Genomic DNA, 15,484 nt, shown 5'->3' with positions numbered 1-15,484 from the left:
AATTCCATGTTTCACCCTGGAAAATTACTGCTGTGAGAAGCCCGAACTCAAGTCTTCATTATAATTTACAAGCTTTGAAAAGAAACTTGCTGTCATTTTAAGGATTACTGAATAAGGCAGGGTTGTCCATGTGGAATAAGAAAAAAAAAAAAAACAAAAAAAAAAAAAAAAAACAAAAACCAAACTAGAGACACAGAAACAGGATGCAACAAGGCTTTCCTTGCTGTGCTTTGAAGAAAACAGCTATTCAGTTTTTCTCTCAGGCAGAAGGGGGTTTTTGGCTTTGGAGACAACACAGAGATGCTTGAGCACATGACTTGGAGCAGACAGACTGCTGGTGTGATGAACAAACAACTGTCCTGCTGATGCTTTGGGAACAAAAATATTTGCTAGGATAGCACTTATCACATCTATATAGTCTAATGTTTGTCTGGATAAAGATTATTTTTTTTATAAGTTACCTGTTTCAATCTAAATCAACTTGGCATTCACTTAAAATAGGCATTTCCTTGCTTGAAACTCTGAATTACTGCTGGGATCCCTGCTTGAATACAAGTCAAGAGGTTCCAAAGACTCTCCCAGATGGGAAAGTGAGATTGAAATTCATCCATCTCATGAATTTCAGCACCTCAGGTTTCCCTACCAGGTGTGGCCACCAGTAAAATCACCAGAATGTTCTAAACTCTAATTTCATTACTTGCAGTGACAAGCAATAAAGTTCTCAGATTTTCAGGACCAATTCTCTAACTGTAAAGTGAATTAATCTGAAAGATATGAATCCAACAAATGCATTGTCAGAATCACTATTCACAGTGTAACTACCAACATCTCCAGTTAGTTTTAGGATAAGAACAGAACTATAATAACTGAATGTCAGGCATCAGGAAAGAATTGATTTTTTTCATTCTGGTTCTTTGCTCGAAGGACTGGACATTAATCAATTTAAAATGCTGATAGGTAAACAGAAGGTGTGTTTTTGTCATCTAAATGGGTGGTGTAACCGACTCAGAGTGTTTCCAGGAGGCAGGACTTTGGAAGTTTCAGTTTTTAACTCCAACTACACTACAAGAACACTCCCCTGACTGGTACCTGGGCCCTCTCCAGGTAAAAGCATCACAGCAAGTTCCAAAGCACAGAGAAACAGGTGGAAAAGTAAATCATTACACAGAAGTTTTACAAACTGAATGAAACCAGCATATCCAGAATACAGAAGAGGGAATACTTTAGACAGTTCATCACCAGGCACCAAAAAAATGTTCAAGACCTTTGGCAGCCAAAACAGCAACATGCTACTGTGAAAGTGTCTGCCTCCAGAAAGAGCACTGGTAGTCACTTAATCTTATATAAAACTCTTATTCAGAGACAAAGATTCCTATTAAAATTCAGCACCATTACCTGCTGCAGTCTTGGGGTTGTGTTTTTCACTGTCAAGGCACCATGGCTTTGCCAGGGATCCATCAAAGCAGGAAATCATCAAATCAGCTCAGGGCTCCACGGTGCCAAGCACTACTCTGAAGCAATAGATTATCATTTCATTTCTTGCTGGCAGTTTGGAAGCCCAGCACACACTAAACTGCACCAGGGATGGGATCCAGCTCTCACAGAGTGATCCTTGGGATGAAGCCACGGGGAGGGCAGTGCTGCTTCCTCCATTTGGTAAGGAGACAGAGGAATCCCACAGAACACCACCAGTGAACACCTTCCTGCTCAGCTGGCAGAAGGATAAACACCCTGCTCAGCCAGCACACAACACCTCTGCACTCAGTGCTGTGTCTTCAAATTACTCTGAGATCTCTCTCTTCCTGACTAAATGGAAAGTTCAAAAAAATACACACTCAGGGCAAGTTTTTGGGAAAGCTGGTTGTTTCTTTCTCTCTTCCAAGGGCAGCATGAGGTACAGGTGCCCTAGAGGAGGAATTCTCTCCACCCACATCAGATCAGCAAGGATCTTTCCTATTAACTCCCACTGTTTATTCCTTTCTGTGCTCAAGGAAGTGTTCTGACAGCACAGCATCCCCCCCCATGGCACTTCTGTGACCTCCCAAGTTGGAAAAGAATGCAGAAAGAACTCAAACCTTCCCCAAACAGTGAGCCCTGATGGGTGTAGAGAACCTCACCTCTTATCCCTGTCCATCTGAGACCCTGGGGGAACCCACACCCGGCCCTTCTGCTGCCACCTTGTGCAGGTGAGAAGGGTTTGTGGGAATGTGGGAGCTTTTCAGACCCAGGGACACCTCACCCCAGGCAGGCACATCTGGGAGCTTTAAATTCTCACCTCCCCCAGTCCCTCACCTTCTGCCAATGGCCAAAAGTGGATGTTTGAGTAAAAGAACCCTGGGTGGACACAAGAAGCCCAAATAAATGCCCAGCAGCACGTCGAGTCACTGCTGCACTGAGCATCCTGTTCTCTGCTCCCCAGACATGCACATGTTCCTGTGCACAAAGGTCTGGACAGACAAGGTGTGCCACCAACACCATCCCATCACCAGGCACTTTCTGAGCCCATCACCCTGCCCCTTTAAGGGCTGGCTGTGGGTTGTTTTGAGATTCTCTTTTTAAAGATCCAGCCACTGATTTCTAACCTCTGAATGTGTGCACATGGCACACAGCTGGGCACTGCAGGGACGGAGCAGTGAGTTTGGGGACAAGGAGGAAATTTGTGTTCCCACAGGAGCCACAGACTGCAGAGAGAGCACTCAGCACCCAGAGGTGCACAGAAGGCAAGTGCAGCTTCTCAGCTCCTGGCTTTGGGGACAGCCACCTCAGCACTGAGGAAAGCACTCCTGGAGGAGCACGAACACTTCAGAGCACACTTGTTCTCCTGGATGCAGTAACAGGAAGAGTAATGCTGCTTGTAGTCTGCTAGCACATAAAGGCATAACAAAAAGCAGAAAATAAGTCCTTAATTAATACGAGTACTCCAAATCCCTGGGAGCTTTTTTTTTTAATTCATGTTAGTGCTAAGTTAATCATACGCTCAAGCCTAAAGGCTACAGCAAAGCTGTTACTCAACTCTAAAGTCTGCTTCAGAGAGAGAAGAAAAAAATGTGGCAGGGGAAAAAGAAAAAAAAAAATCGGAGAGTCTTTACCAGTAATTTGTCAAATATCTGTTCAAAGGCATTACTATCAGCGCTGCAAGCTGAACAATTAGCATGAGTGAAAGCATCAAGAAGTACTTTCACTTTCAGATCTCCTGTCGCATGAGGATACAAAGCTTGGGGGTTGTTTTCCAGAACAGTGACATTAATGCTTTCCCCAAGCCCACACAACTGTCAATTTGGAGAAGAAAGTAGGCAGTTCACTACATAATTTCCATGAACAACCTCAATCAGGGAGCTGAAATTAAGTGTTAGGAACATGAAGACATTCTGTGGTTTTGAGAAGACAGACTACTATGTTGTGTGACTCTGCCAAATCCAAGCAACAAGAAAAATTCTTATTAAACTTTTCCTTTAGCAAAGAGCAGTTCACAGAATAACATGGAAGATAAATGTAATTCCAAAAGTCCTCCAACTTAGAGCACAGGTGTCTGTCTGGGTTAACTCCAGTGCAGCCTCATAAAACTTGCAGTCAGATCATCAACTCAAAAAAAATCCAAATTCCCTATAAATGCAGTGAGTCTGTTTTGGAAAAATACACTGGTTTTCAACCCTCGTTGATTTTCAATCCTTGCAATGTGTTAGAGGATCTTAACAAACTTCCCTTGTACTTAGGTGGGAATTGTAGGTGAATTTATCATCTGAACATCACAGACTGGTTTCTTAAAGCTCATCTTGTCCCACCCCTGCCATGGCAGGGACACCTCCCACTGTCCCAGGCTGCTCCAAGCCCTGTCCAACCTGGCCTGGGACATTCCAGGGATCCAGGAGCAGCCCCAGCTGCTCTGGGCATCTGTGCCAGGGCCTCCCACCCTCACAGTAAAGAATTTTTCCCTAATATCTAACACACCATCCATGTCCACATCACAGTGACATTGCACGGCATAGAGTGAGGTTTAATATTGCCAGAAAAAAAAAAAATACCCAGTAAGCGGAAGACAATTTATTAAAATATATTTCTCAGTAAAAGGCAGGCAAAACAATACTATTAGACACTGGCCAAGGCCCATCACACAGCAGGTGTGAGCTGCAGGCAGAGCTCAGCAGGCAGAAAAGGCAGCAGTGGCACAGAGGTTCCAGAGTCGTGCCCTGGGTGCCTCCTGGTGCCATCTCTTGGTGTTCCAGCCCCTCATCCTGAGTGGCACAGGAGCTGCCAGCTCAGACACCCCCTTGGCATGCTGAGCTCTCTAACCAATGCCACAGGGAGGGAGCTTGTGGGTTTTACTGTTAAGAGGCTTCCACAGGACTTACTGTGCCATTGCATTCAGAATTTGCCCTAAATCGACTCTGTAATCTCAAATTAAGAAATTCTACAGCCAAACCTTCAGAAATCCAAGCCCTCCATCTCCCTTTCATGTCTGTGCACTATGGATTTTTCCCAGCCAACACTACACATTATCAGAATAAAGGAACCACAGGGCAATTAAAACTTCCTTATGGACAGAAAAATGAACTTATTGATTGGATATTTAAACCACAACACAGAAGACAGACAGAATTATAAATTCTGATCAACATTTGCCTGCATTTCCATTGTTTTATGTCTCTGAATTAGGAGTTGAATATAATGACAAAACCAAAGGATGAAGACATGCAGTAGTTACAGTAACAGGATCTTCCCAGCTCTCCCATGTGGCAGCTCCACAGCCTTTGAGGGACATGACAATAACACAAAAGATGAAGTTACAGGATCTGTTTCCAAGGCCCCTGAACAGGCCAGGATTAGAACTGAGATGGGCTGAGCCTGGAGCAGAGCAGGACAAACTCCACGCAGAGCCACAGCACCCACACCAGGGACCAGGAAAAGAAAACTGCCAGAAACTGTCTGAAAACAGACAAAAACCCCATAACTGGGATTCTGAGAAAGCCAAGGATGGAAGGTCTGCCTGTATTTTAAAAGGAGGGATTGCATAACACTGAACATTTGTCAGCACAGCCATTTAGCAAAAGAAATTAATAACTTTTACCTAATATATGAATGGAGTGTATCAATACATACAGAAATATTAACATGTCTATATCCAAAGAGAACATTTTTTTTTTTCCAAAAGAATGTGTTCTGCAATCTGCTGACTCATCTTCCCACCACACTGAAAAAAAAAAAAGTTCTGGAAAAGCACAGAACAATGCTGAGTTGGACAAAACCCTGCAAGAAAGGGGGAAGAGCTGCCAGGAAGTTTCAAGGCTTTGTCATAAAAACCCATAAGGAGGTTTTTAAGAAAATTCTTGTTCATCCAAAGAATCCCACACTGTTGGAATGTCTCCATCCTAGTGCTCAGGATGCAAAAGGAAAATAATCTGCTTCTTTTGTATGCCCTGTTATGGACTCAACTTGATGGATGAGGCTGGATCCAGGTGGAAATCCCATCCTGAGGTGGCAGCAGGGAGGAGTTCTGCTGGAATCCACCTTCCTCCTGCCCAGGCAGGACTCAGGGAGACAAAGGCTCCTCCACAGATGTTTGCCAAGAGATGGGGAGCACTGAATGAGCCTTTCCCAGTTGTCCCCTTGCACTTCCGTTCCAAAGTGCAACCACGCTTTTCTCTGAGTAATACTGAGCACGTATCAAAGCAGGAATCATCTGATTACTAATTTGTAGGGACAAAAGTGATTAGAAAAAGAAATCCACTGCTTCCTTAAAAAAAAAAAAACCAAAACAACAAAAAAACCAACAACAACAACCAAAAAAAACCCCAAAAAAACCAACAAAATTAAGAAGTCTTTGGAAGACAGAACACGACTCTCCAAAAATTCAGTTTTGCCAGCTAACATTTCTTCCTCCAAGAGACATTCTTCTGGCAGTGGAATTTGCACACTTTCCACAGCCCAGGCAACCCCCAGGGCAATGGTGGGAGAACAAATGCAGCTGTAAAAAAGGTTACACAGGTAAAAAGGGGGAGGAGCTTTTTTCTGGAAAATTTAGAGCTCAGTAATTGAAAGGGAACAAACTACCTAAAGGTGAGATGGAAAGGTTTATCAGACCTCACAGAAAATTCCTTCCTCAGCTCATTTCAGAATGTTTCCCCTGTATACAGTGAAATACGTTTAAAAATCCGCTCTAGAAATTGGTGGGTTTCCTGCCTCATGTAAATTCCCCACAATTTTCATGTTTGTTTTTTTTAAGTAAGTGCTAACTCAAAACCCCTTTTCCCAGGTTAACAACAGCACTGTTGTTATACCAATAAATAATTCAGCTACACGTCAGCTTTACCCAGACCCTCTCAATCCCTTTTTCTTGCTGTGAGATAACACTGGAAGGTCTGGCAGGAGATTTGTTCCTCTTGAGACAGAGACCTGAGCCTACTCCATAAAAATCTGTGCTGCTCAGGAATTGCTGGAATTCCTGAATTCCAGCATCTCAATGTGCTCTGTCACTCCATCCTGCCAAGGCAGGAGGGGATGGTCTCACTCTGCCCCAAGGCTCTCATTCCCAAGTAACCCATTCCCAAATCAAATCCCATTTGCAGTGGGATTATTTCCCTGGCTAAGATGACCCTGTGGCTACCCCAGTGCTGGTGGACAGAGCTCTGAGGACTCCTCTGAGTTCTCAGCCAGGAGAGGAGAGGCTCTGCAGAAGGAGCAGGATCTTGCACAAGCTCTGTTGGGAAATCTCACCTCTGTGCCTGTCTGCAGCCTCCCTGTAAGGACAAGAAAAGCAGCTGGATCCACGAGCACAGCTGCACTTCCCTCCCCACATTTCCTCAGCAATGCTCATTTTTACACCCACTTTTTAACTCCCCTTAAACCAATTGAAGCTTTTTAAACTCATACAAACTAAAGTATTCCTCCATTACCATCACTATGCCTAAATCTGACTGTCAGAACATAACAAGACAGCATTAAATGTTTTAAAATCCTTCCTACGTACATAATTGTCAACAAAAAGCTGCCTACAGCCAGCAAGAGCTGCACAGGTCAGTGTGCCCCTTAATTCATTAATTTCTGTGCTACTGGTGTACTCTTAGTCATAGTTTTTTTCAGCACAAGTCTGTGAGGTGCTGCAGGCTCTGACTTTTCATTATTTTATTACAACCGATCACATGTTCTATTACTGTACTTAAGTAACATTAAAATGGTATTTCTAATTCAGTGAAGAACTATGCCAGGCTCAAGCACATTAAAAGAGAAAGCAGTCCATGAGTTTATTTTAATTTAAAATGCACTCTCCCATATCACATGTATTTGGAAGCTTTATTAATCCTTCATTAGTAAGGGATTTTAAAAAAAGTTTCTCTTGTTTCTTTGTTTTTTGGGGTTTTTTATAATATTTACAAGCTTGCAGTAAATACTGAATGCAACTGCAATCCAACTAAATCAGTGATAAAATTCCAGGGTCTAATCTTCCAGAACATGGCACACAGGCTAAAAAGCTCCCCTGAAGTCCAAGGAATTCCAAAGGGGGAAAAAACCCCAAAAAACAAATCCCCCCCATGAAGCAAATAAGAAATGACCCTGCAAGCATTAAAGTGAACAACTCTGTGAAAATCTTCCTTTCCTTTTATCTAATCTCACATCCAAGAAAACTGATAAAAAAATCTATTCCATGAGGACAAATCCTCTTGAAACAGGATCCACTGGGAAAGAGCTCACAATGGAAACTTAAAAGCCCAAAAACCCAAACCCAAAACCTCACAACCCCATTCCCCTGATGGGACACAACCTGCCCTTCTCCTCCTCAAAAACCCAAACTGAAGCTCCCTTGAGAAAGACACTGAAAAACATGAAAATTGCAGGAAGCATAGTAAGTAAGCAATTGTTTACTCTGCAAATTGTAATATATATTGAAGTGCAACCCACTTCTGCACAATCCCCAAACCTTGCTTAGCCAAGCAAACACGGGGACTTGCAGCAGTCATTCAGGGACTTCCTAAATGCAATTTAACCAGAATAAACAGCAATTAATACTCCAACTATGACTGGAATTTCCAGTCACCCATTCTTACAAAATTACTCTCTGGCTTGAACAATTCTAAGGCACAGATTTGCTATAATTAACGCTTTAAAAAGAGAAAACCCTGAAAAACCACATTGTGCCCAATGGCTTGGCTCTACTCACAGTTTGCTTTGGATTTTCTTTCTTTTTAAAAAGAAATACAGTTCTTAATGTGGTAAAGACCTATGGACAGGATCTTAAATCCCTCTCAAGAGCACATTTCTTTTCAGCACATCAGAGAAGATGCAAATTCTGTTGTCTACTTTTTTTTTTGCTCTCATTTTTATTTAATTAAACACAAACCTCCTATTGTAGCTCATACTTTACATCTGAGATTTGCAGAGGTCACAGCTCAGGCTTGATTTGGGAGATACCTCTTGTTGCTAAAACACACTTATATTTTGAAAAGAAATGTATTTTGGAAAAAAAATACACTTCAATCCCATCGTATCAAAGCTCATAAAATACATAAAAGTCAATGGCACTCAGTTTTAAAAAAAATTGTTTTCATTTTTGTATTTAATCAAATCCCAGGTACTTTTGGAAGGTTTATATTTTAACTCCAGAGCTAGGAAAGTTTTTTGGATTGAGACAAAGTAAAAAGTCAGGTTTCAGAGCAATTAGTTTGACCCTTCTCTTTGACTTTTTTTTATTTCAAAGATACAATTAAAGAACTTCATGATGCACCTTTCTTTTCATATGAACACAAACCTTATTTTAATACGGAAAGTGGCATTATCTCAAAACCTGCTTTTTTTCCTACTTCACATTCTGAGGCTGGGTTGGCTTTAGAGAAACAAGAATTGGTTGAAAACTGTCAGATATTCAAAGCAACAGGGCGTTAGACATTTGAAAGGAACATAAATCCTTAAATTGGAGACTTGTTCTTGTTTCTTTTGTCTGTTAAGACACTAAACATTCAGCCAGAACAGTTTTCCTTCAATTAATTTTCATTCAGGTTTGCTCGGTTGGGTTTTTTTTTTTTAACTTTCTCTGCAGAAGCTTTGCACAATTCTATCTGTGCAGCTCCAAGGACTGAAATTAAATCTGCAGCTGGCCAGTGTCATCTTGGTTTGAGCCTGAAGAGCTGAGGCAGCTCAGAGCAGCAGAAAGGTTCAGCCCTCGCCGTGCAACCGCGGCTCCGCGGGAAGTGTCAAAAGCAGAAGTGAAGCTCAGGGCACAGGAAAATCTTTCGTAAAGTTGTCTCCATTGTCCAACTGGGCAGAGCCAGGGATTGGGAAGGCCCTCGAGAAAAATTATTGGTACAGGATGTTGGGGTTAAGTAATAGCCACAAGCAATAAAATCTGCTGTCGGAGAGAAAAATTGTGAAATTTTCATTTAAGTATTTGGGATACAGGTATTTAAATTGTAAGTGCACTAACTCCTCTTTATACTATCTTGCCAGGAAAAAAAAGAGATAAATAGGAAGAAAAGAAAGGAAAAAAGAGAAAAGAGCCATGCACATGATACCCAGGCCTCCTGCACACTCCTAAAGCCCCACACCACGTGCCATAAAAAGCTTTCCCTTGCTCCAGTCAGTGGGCTCCCATCACCAAATAAGGACGAAGACAGAGGACAGGACACAAATGCAAAGCAGGACATCCTGAATCATCCAGCCTCTTCTTTCATTTCCTCCCTTTCCCCTTCCTTTGTGCCAGGAAGTCACGGTGTCAGAAGTGCTCATTCCTACCAGCATTAATGAGTTACAGAACCTTCCCCAGTGACAGCGAGAAAGTCTCGGAATTCCAGCACTCCCCAGGCCCTGCACATCCGTTTGGGCTGGTGCCAAAATCGCCTCTGAGCCTAAATAACTTCCTTCCCTCTGGATGCTGGGTCCTCGGTGCACTCCCAGACAGGAATTTCATCGCCTCGCCCGGAATCTTCCTTTTTGCCTTGCCAAGTCCGCGGAGCTCCTTGGGCGCTTTGCCGTGCCCGAGGAGCAGCGAGGCGTTTGGAGAGGGACAGGTTTGTGTATGCAACGAGCAACCAGAGCCTCACATTGCCAAAATTCCTGGACTGCAGGCTCGGGGCTTCAGCAAGTGTTAATATGGCAGTGCAGGGATGCACGGCATGCACAACAGCCTCACAAACACCTGACTGAGGAATTCAGGCAGTGACCAAAGGGGGAAAAAACCCAGAGCAGGCTCAGGGAGGAAAATAAACAACCTTACAGATTAAGGAAATGAAAAACAAAAGTGTTTTCAACTCAATTCCAAAAACATTTTTAAATTCTGATGCAACTGGTCTTTGCTATTTGAGATCTTTCACAATGAGAGCTTAAAATTAGCAGGATGAGGGGATATTTCCATGATTAATTAATCCAGGCTGTATATAGGACAACTGGTTGCTGAATTTACTTTCACTAAGCCAGTTCTTTTAAAAATACTGGACACCTCTAAGCCTGGCAAAAGCTCGGTATAAGGTCCTGTGTGTGACACAGATCAGAAGTCTGGGGGACACACACACAGAGCCCAGCCAAATCAACGCACGGAGCAGAAAATGAAGCAAGACAACTGTTCATCAGTGCAAAAAAGACCCAGCACTCCCAGGAGTCTCCAAAGGCTTCCAACAAGTAAATGAGTACCATGCATGTAAAAGCAATTTAAAATTAATGACACTTCTTGCGGGAAGAGATACGATATTGAGTATATTGGGAGCGAGGTGATTTACATTAGATACTACAAGCAGCAAGTGATTGGTGTATCAGATTTATTCTGTAGAACAAGACTAAAACACACAGAGATCCCCGAAGACTAAATCAACATATTCCCAACTGCCTTGAGAAAATCGACTGGGAAGTGCTACTCAGGCAAATATAAAAACACAGTATTTTCCCCCCCTGTCAATCCAGAACAAAAGCCCTGTAATATTTAGATCATAATGCTTAGATACAATCAGTAACTCCTTCCAAAGAACAGTTTTTAAACAGCTCATCGCTCAGTTAATCATCAAAAGAGTTTGCTAGAAATGTCACAACTGGAGCTGCAAGATGCTGAATTTTTTTATTTTTCAGGAGGTATTTGCTTGGTTTCAGGGTTACATTTCTTTTGCGGTTGATTTGGTTTTGGTTGTTTGATTTTTTTTTTCTTTTAGCTGTTTGGGTGGTTAAAGGAGATCTGAGCCTATGTGAAAACATGTCACTGATGAACACTGATGAGCACTTTAAAGCCCAGGAGTCGCACATGTCACTGCAAGGCTGCCTGACATCCTCTGTGTCACCGTGCTACAGCAGCACATCGCAGCTGAGTTTCCACCTCCCGGAGAGGACCGACCTGACCATACAGGGGCAGGAATCTGCTCCTCCAAGACACACCTTTGTTTCAAGGCTCACTGAAGGGCTAGCCCGACACCATTGTCTAAAAATCAAGGTGCGAACATTGACCCGCGAACCTCAAATGAAAACCTGCCGTAACATTTCATCACTTCGCGGTGCCGGTGTTGTCTGCCTGACCGAGGCCACCCTGCCCACCCACATCCGTGAGAAATGTGCAGCAGAGGCTTCACCGGCAACCATGCAACCATCCAATATTCGGTATTTTTTCCCTCAGAAGTGTCCCCGTGATCAGCTCAGCCCTTCCCACATTTACAGTGTCATGTTTGTGTTGCCCATAGAGGAGCTCCGAAGCTGTTTCTCCACACACACTCCCTGCCGTACCCAGCACAACACGTCAATTAGTGACAGACAGATCTGCTCCAATTAACGATTGTTTGGGTTAAAGCCAAGGACGAGGAAAACAAAACAAACACCTTTGCTACAAATCTGCGGGCTCCAGTATAAATTCTCCCACACACACGTTTATGAACCGTGCCATCGGAAACGTGTAATTTGGCATTACTAGATAATTATATAAGCTAAGAACCCAGCGGACACCATTACGGGCTAGGACAAAGGAGTTATACAAGTTTCCCCCTGTTTTTTCAGCAGGTTTTTTTCCCCCGCCGATGTGACAGAAGTTTGTTTATTGCCGAAGGCAGCATCCCCTGCCTCCGCGGAGGGCACTGCGAGCATCCCCCGCCCTGGGGTACCCGGGAGTCCCGCCCGGCAGCGGGGCCGGGGCGTGCGGGGCAGGGCGGGCTCGGGAGCACCGCACCCCGCGGACAGCGCCCGGCCCGGCCCGGCCCGCACCCCGCCCCGGCAGCACTCACTCCGCAGAGCTGGTCCCGTTCACGGCGGATCCATCCGGAGCGGGGTTCAGCTGGATCGGCCCGGGCTTCTTCTTCGGCATCTTCGCCCGCACACGGCGCGCAGGGGAGCGGACGGAGCGGCCGCGGCCGCACTTCGGACAGGTCCGAGGGACTTCCTGCGGCGCGGCAAACCGGGCGGGGAGCTGCCCTGTGCGGAGGTGCCCCCGCGGGCTGCGGGCAGGTGGCCGTGAGGCTGCCGGACCCCGCTCCGAGCGCGCCGAGCTCCGGCGGGCACTGCCCGGGATCGGGATGTGCCCGGCCGGGACCGCGCCGGCGCGCGCCGCCCGCGCCCGGCGCGCGCCTGCGCGGGGAGCGCGCGCACGCGCAGGGCGGGGAGCGAGGCCGCGGGAAGCGCTGCTGCCCTCAGAGGGCTGCTGCCCTCAGAGCCCTGCTGCCCTCAGAGGGCTGCTGCCCTCACAGCGCTGCTGCCCTCAGAGCGCTGCTGCCCTCACAGCGCTGCTACCCTCACAGCGCTGCTACCCTCAGAGCGCTGCTGCCCTCAGAGCGCTGCTGCCCTCACAGCGCTGCTGCCTTCAGAGCCCTGCTGTTCTCACAGCGGTGCTGCCCTCACAGCGCTGCTGCCTTCAGAGCCCTGCTGCCCTCACAGCACTGCTACCCTCACAGCACTGCTACCCTCACAGCGCTGCTGCCCTCAGAGCCCTGCTGCCCTCAGAGCCCTGCTGCCCTCACAGCGCTGCTGCCCTCCCAGCGCTGCTGCCGGGAGCCCGCCCTGCCCTGTCAGGGTGGGCAGTCCTGGCACAGGCTGCACACAGAAGCTGGAGCTGCCCCATCCCTTGGAAGTGCCCCAGGCAAGGCTGGAGCAACCTGGGACAGTGGAAGGTGTCCCTGCCCATGGCAGGGGTGGCACTAGATGGGCTTTAAGGTCCCTTTCAACCCAACCTGTTCTATGATGACTTAAACAGAGCCTTGCTTTAAATCCACTTGCTTCCACAAATCGATGAAGAACCTGTTTTTTTTTTTAAAAAAGGACGTGCGAACTGCAGTGTTACAAGCAGCGGGAGCAGAGGGATCTCAGAGGTGTCCTGTGCCACCGGCTGGACAAAGTAATATATAGTAATATAATTAGAGTGATAAAATTTAGACTTAAGACAATTACAAGACAATAAAAAGCAAAGAATTACAGATGTCCGGATGTTTTTGGGCCCTAAGTTGCCAAAAACATGCTTTGTGAACAAAGTAATAACCTTAAAAGCAATAGCCTGTTGCATATTCATATATCTCATACATGATGCATAAATTCCGTGCAAATTAAGAACGTTTCTGGTTTTGTCAACTTCTGCCCTTTAATCCTGGTGGTTACATAAAGACAGAGAGAAGGTGGAAGAACATTTGTTTTTTCTGATAAGGAGGCTGTAACTCTATGGGCCTTTTCACTGTTATCTTTGTGCGAAGAATTTCTTGATTATCTAATCTCTTTCTTGAGCTAGTTAAAAAGTATCTTACATAGCATAGTTTCTATCATAACATTGTGTTATTACCTAAAACTATATTTAACACACCACTTAAGAGAATTAATACAGCCTAACTTTCTAACATTGCACGTATAATATTGATTGTAACCTTTGTGAAAAGCCAATCATAAAATATGCATTTTTCACAAGAGCAATATATATATATCCTTTCTATGGCCGTGTTCTTCCATAGCAGTTCTGTCTCCACGAAGGAGAGTTGAAATGTAAAGGTTCTGTTGTTCCGCTGTGGGTCTTGCAGGGGTTTCAGGGCAAGATATGGAATATTGCAGCACGCAGTGGCCCTGTTTGGACAGCAAAGCAAGTCTGGACACACGTGTGCAGTTAACTGTGACACACACAAAATATATTATCATACAATAATCGTATGATAAGATTCAGGAGATAAAAGGAGTTCCATGCATTTGACTTCCGTGAACAAAGTGACACTACAATCCTGCCTCTGCTGCTGAGATCTGCAAAGAACTTTGCTAAAGTTTGAGTTGCTTTATAAGATTAATTTCTCATTGTCTGAATCCAGCAGAATTCAGCTGAAAACTCTTTTAAGGCCTGTAGGAGTTACACAGTGAGAAGGGCTTACAGGTTTCTTCTGATTTCTGACACAGCTGAGAAATTCTTTCTGTTGCTGCTGTACATTTCTGTACCACACAGCGCTCCATCTGTCAACAAACATGACACATGGAGCAGAAAAGACTGCAGTTACTCATAATTTTGCTTAAGTGATAAATGAAACCTCTCACAGACACACGTGAGCCAAGAAGTGAAGCAGCACTGAGGAACTCAGCACTAAGGTGGAGGTAGTGCCTTGGTATTGGTAAAAGAGTGAAAAACCAGTTTCTTTGGCAGTTCCATTTTCTCCTGATTTTTTTTCCTGATTTTTTTCCTGATTTTTCCCTGATTTTCCTAATGGTCCTTTTCATATATAAGACATGTGAATACACCACCTGAATGAATAACATCTTTCCAGCAGTGGACAGGTTTTATACTCCAGTAAGTTGATTCAGACACCAGAAGAAGTGCAGAGTTAATTCCATTACAAAATTTCTACTGTGAATACTTTGGATAAAGAACCAGCCAGAATTCATTATGATTTAAATTTTTGTGGTTTGCAAAAGTACAATTATATTTTAATCAAAGTAAACATTCATGTTTTTACAGAAACTGAAATGATGAACAAAGTTCCCCATATATAATGCAAAAATGCTGAATAGTTCCTGTCATCCATTTCTAAAATAAAAATTAAAAAATTAAATTTTTTCCCCACGGTTTTGCCATTAAAGACATATTCCCTCCTTCCAATTCCAGATATTAAGGGACAGCTCCCTCCTCTGGACACTTTACATTTGCACTGAGAACACTGGACTGTGAAATTACTGATTTCATCAATCTCTTTCAAAATCCCTCTGACCAAAGCACAAAACCCAAAAAAATATCTTGGGTTCACTGTATCTAGAAATAAATTCACGGGCATGTGGATTGATGCCACTGCAGAAACAATTTCTGTAATGTTGTCTGTAAAACAAATAGGTTTAACTTCAGTTACTAAAAATTAAGTGCATTTCCCCAGCCAAAACAGAAGACATGTTTTGGAAAATTGAATATTCTCCGTGGCAGGAACTGTGTTTTGCTGTACAAACAGGTGTTTCTGGAGGTGAATCACAGAGGAAAAGGTGAAGAAAAAAGAGAAGGCATTGTCATTTCAGCGAGAGGCTTCTGAGCAGGGAGACTTTCTGATTTATTGATTTCACCACTGCTTGGAAAAATAGAAATAAATTTTCT

At 44.2% G+C, this 15,484-nt stretch overlaps 1 protein-coding gene across 1 annotated transcript in view; it reads right to left on the bottom strand.

Moving 5' to 3' along the window:
• Window positions 1-12,497, bottom strand: part of MAP2K1 (mitogen-activated protein kinase kinase 1) — a 33,680-nt gene extending 21,183 nt beyond the window's left edge. The window contains exon 1 of the mRNA XM_077785952.2: window positions 12,177-12,497. Coding sequence (XP_077642078.1) covers window positions 12,177-12,256 — 80 coding nt within the window. The 5' untranslated portion in view covers window positions 12,257-12,497. The remainder of the gene's footprint in view (window positions 1-12,176) is intronic.
• Between the last annotated feature and the right edge of the window lie 2,987 nt (window positions 12,498-15,484).

The sequence above is a fragment of the Lonchura striata genome, chromosome 10 (genome assembly GCF_050655825.1).
Source record: "Lonchura striata isolate lonStrDom1 chromosome 10, ASM5065582v1, whole genome shotgun sequence".
NCBI classification, from domain to species: domain Eukaryota; kingdom Metazoa; phylum Chordata; class Aves; order Passeriformes; family Estrildidae; genus Lonchura; species Lonchura striata.
Note: the sequence above shows the minus strand (reverse complement) of the source record. Positions and strands in the feature narration are given on the sequence as shown.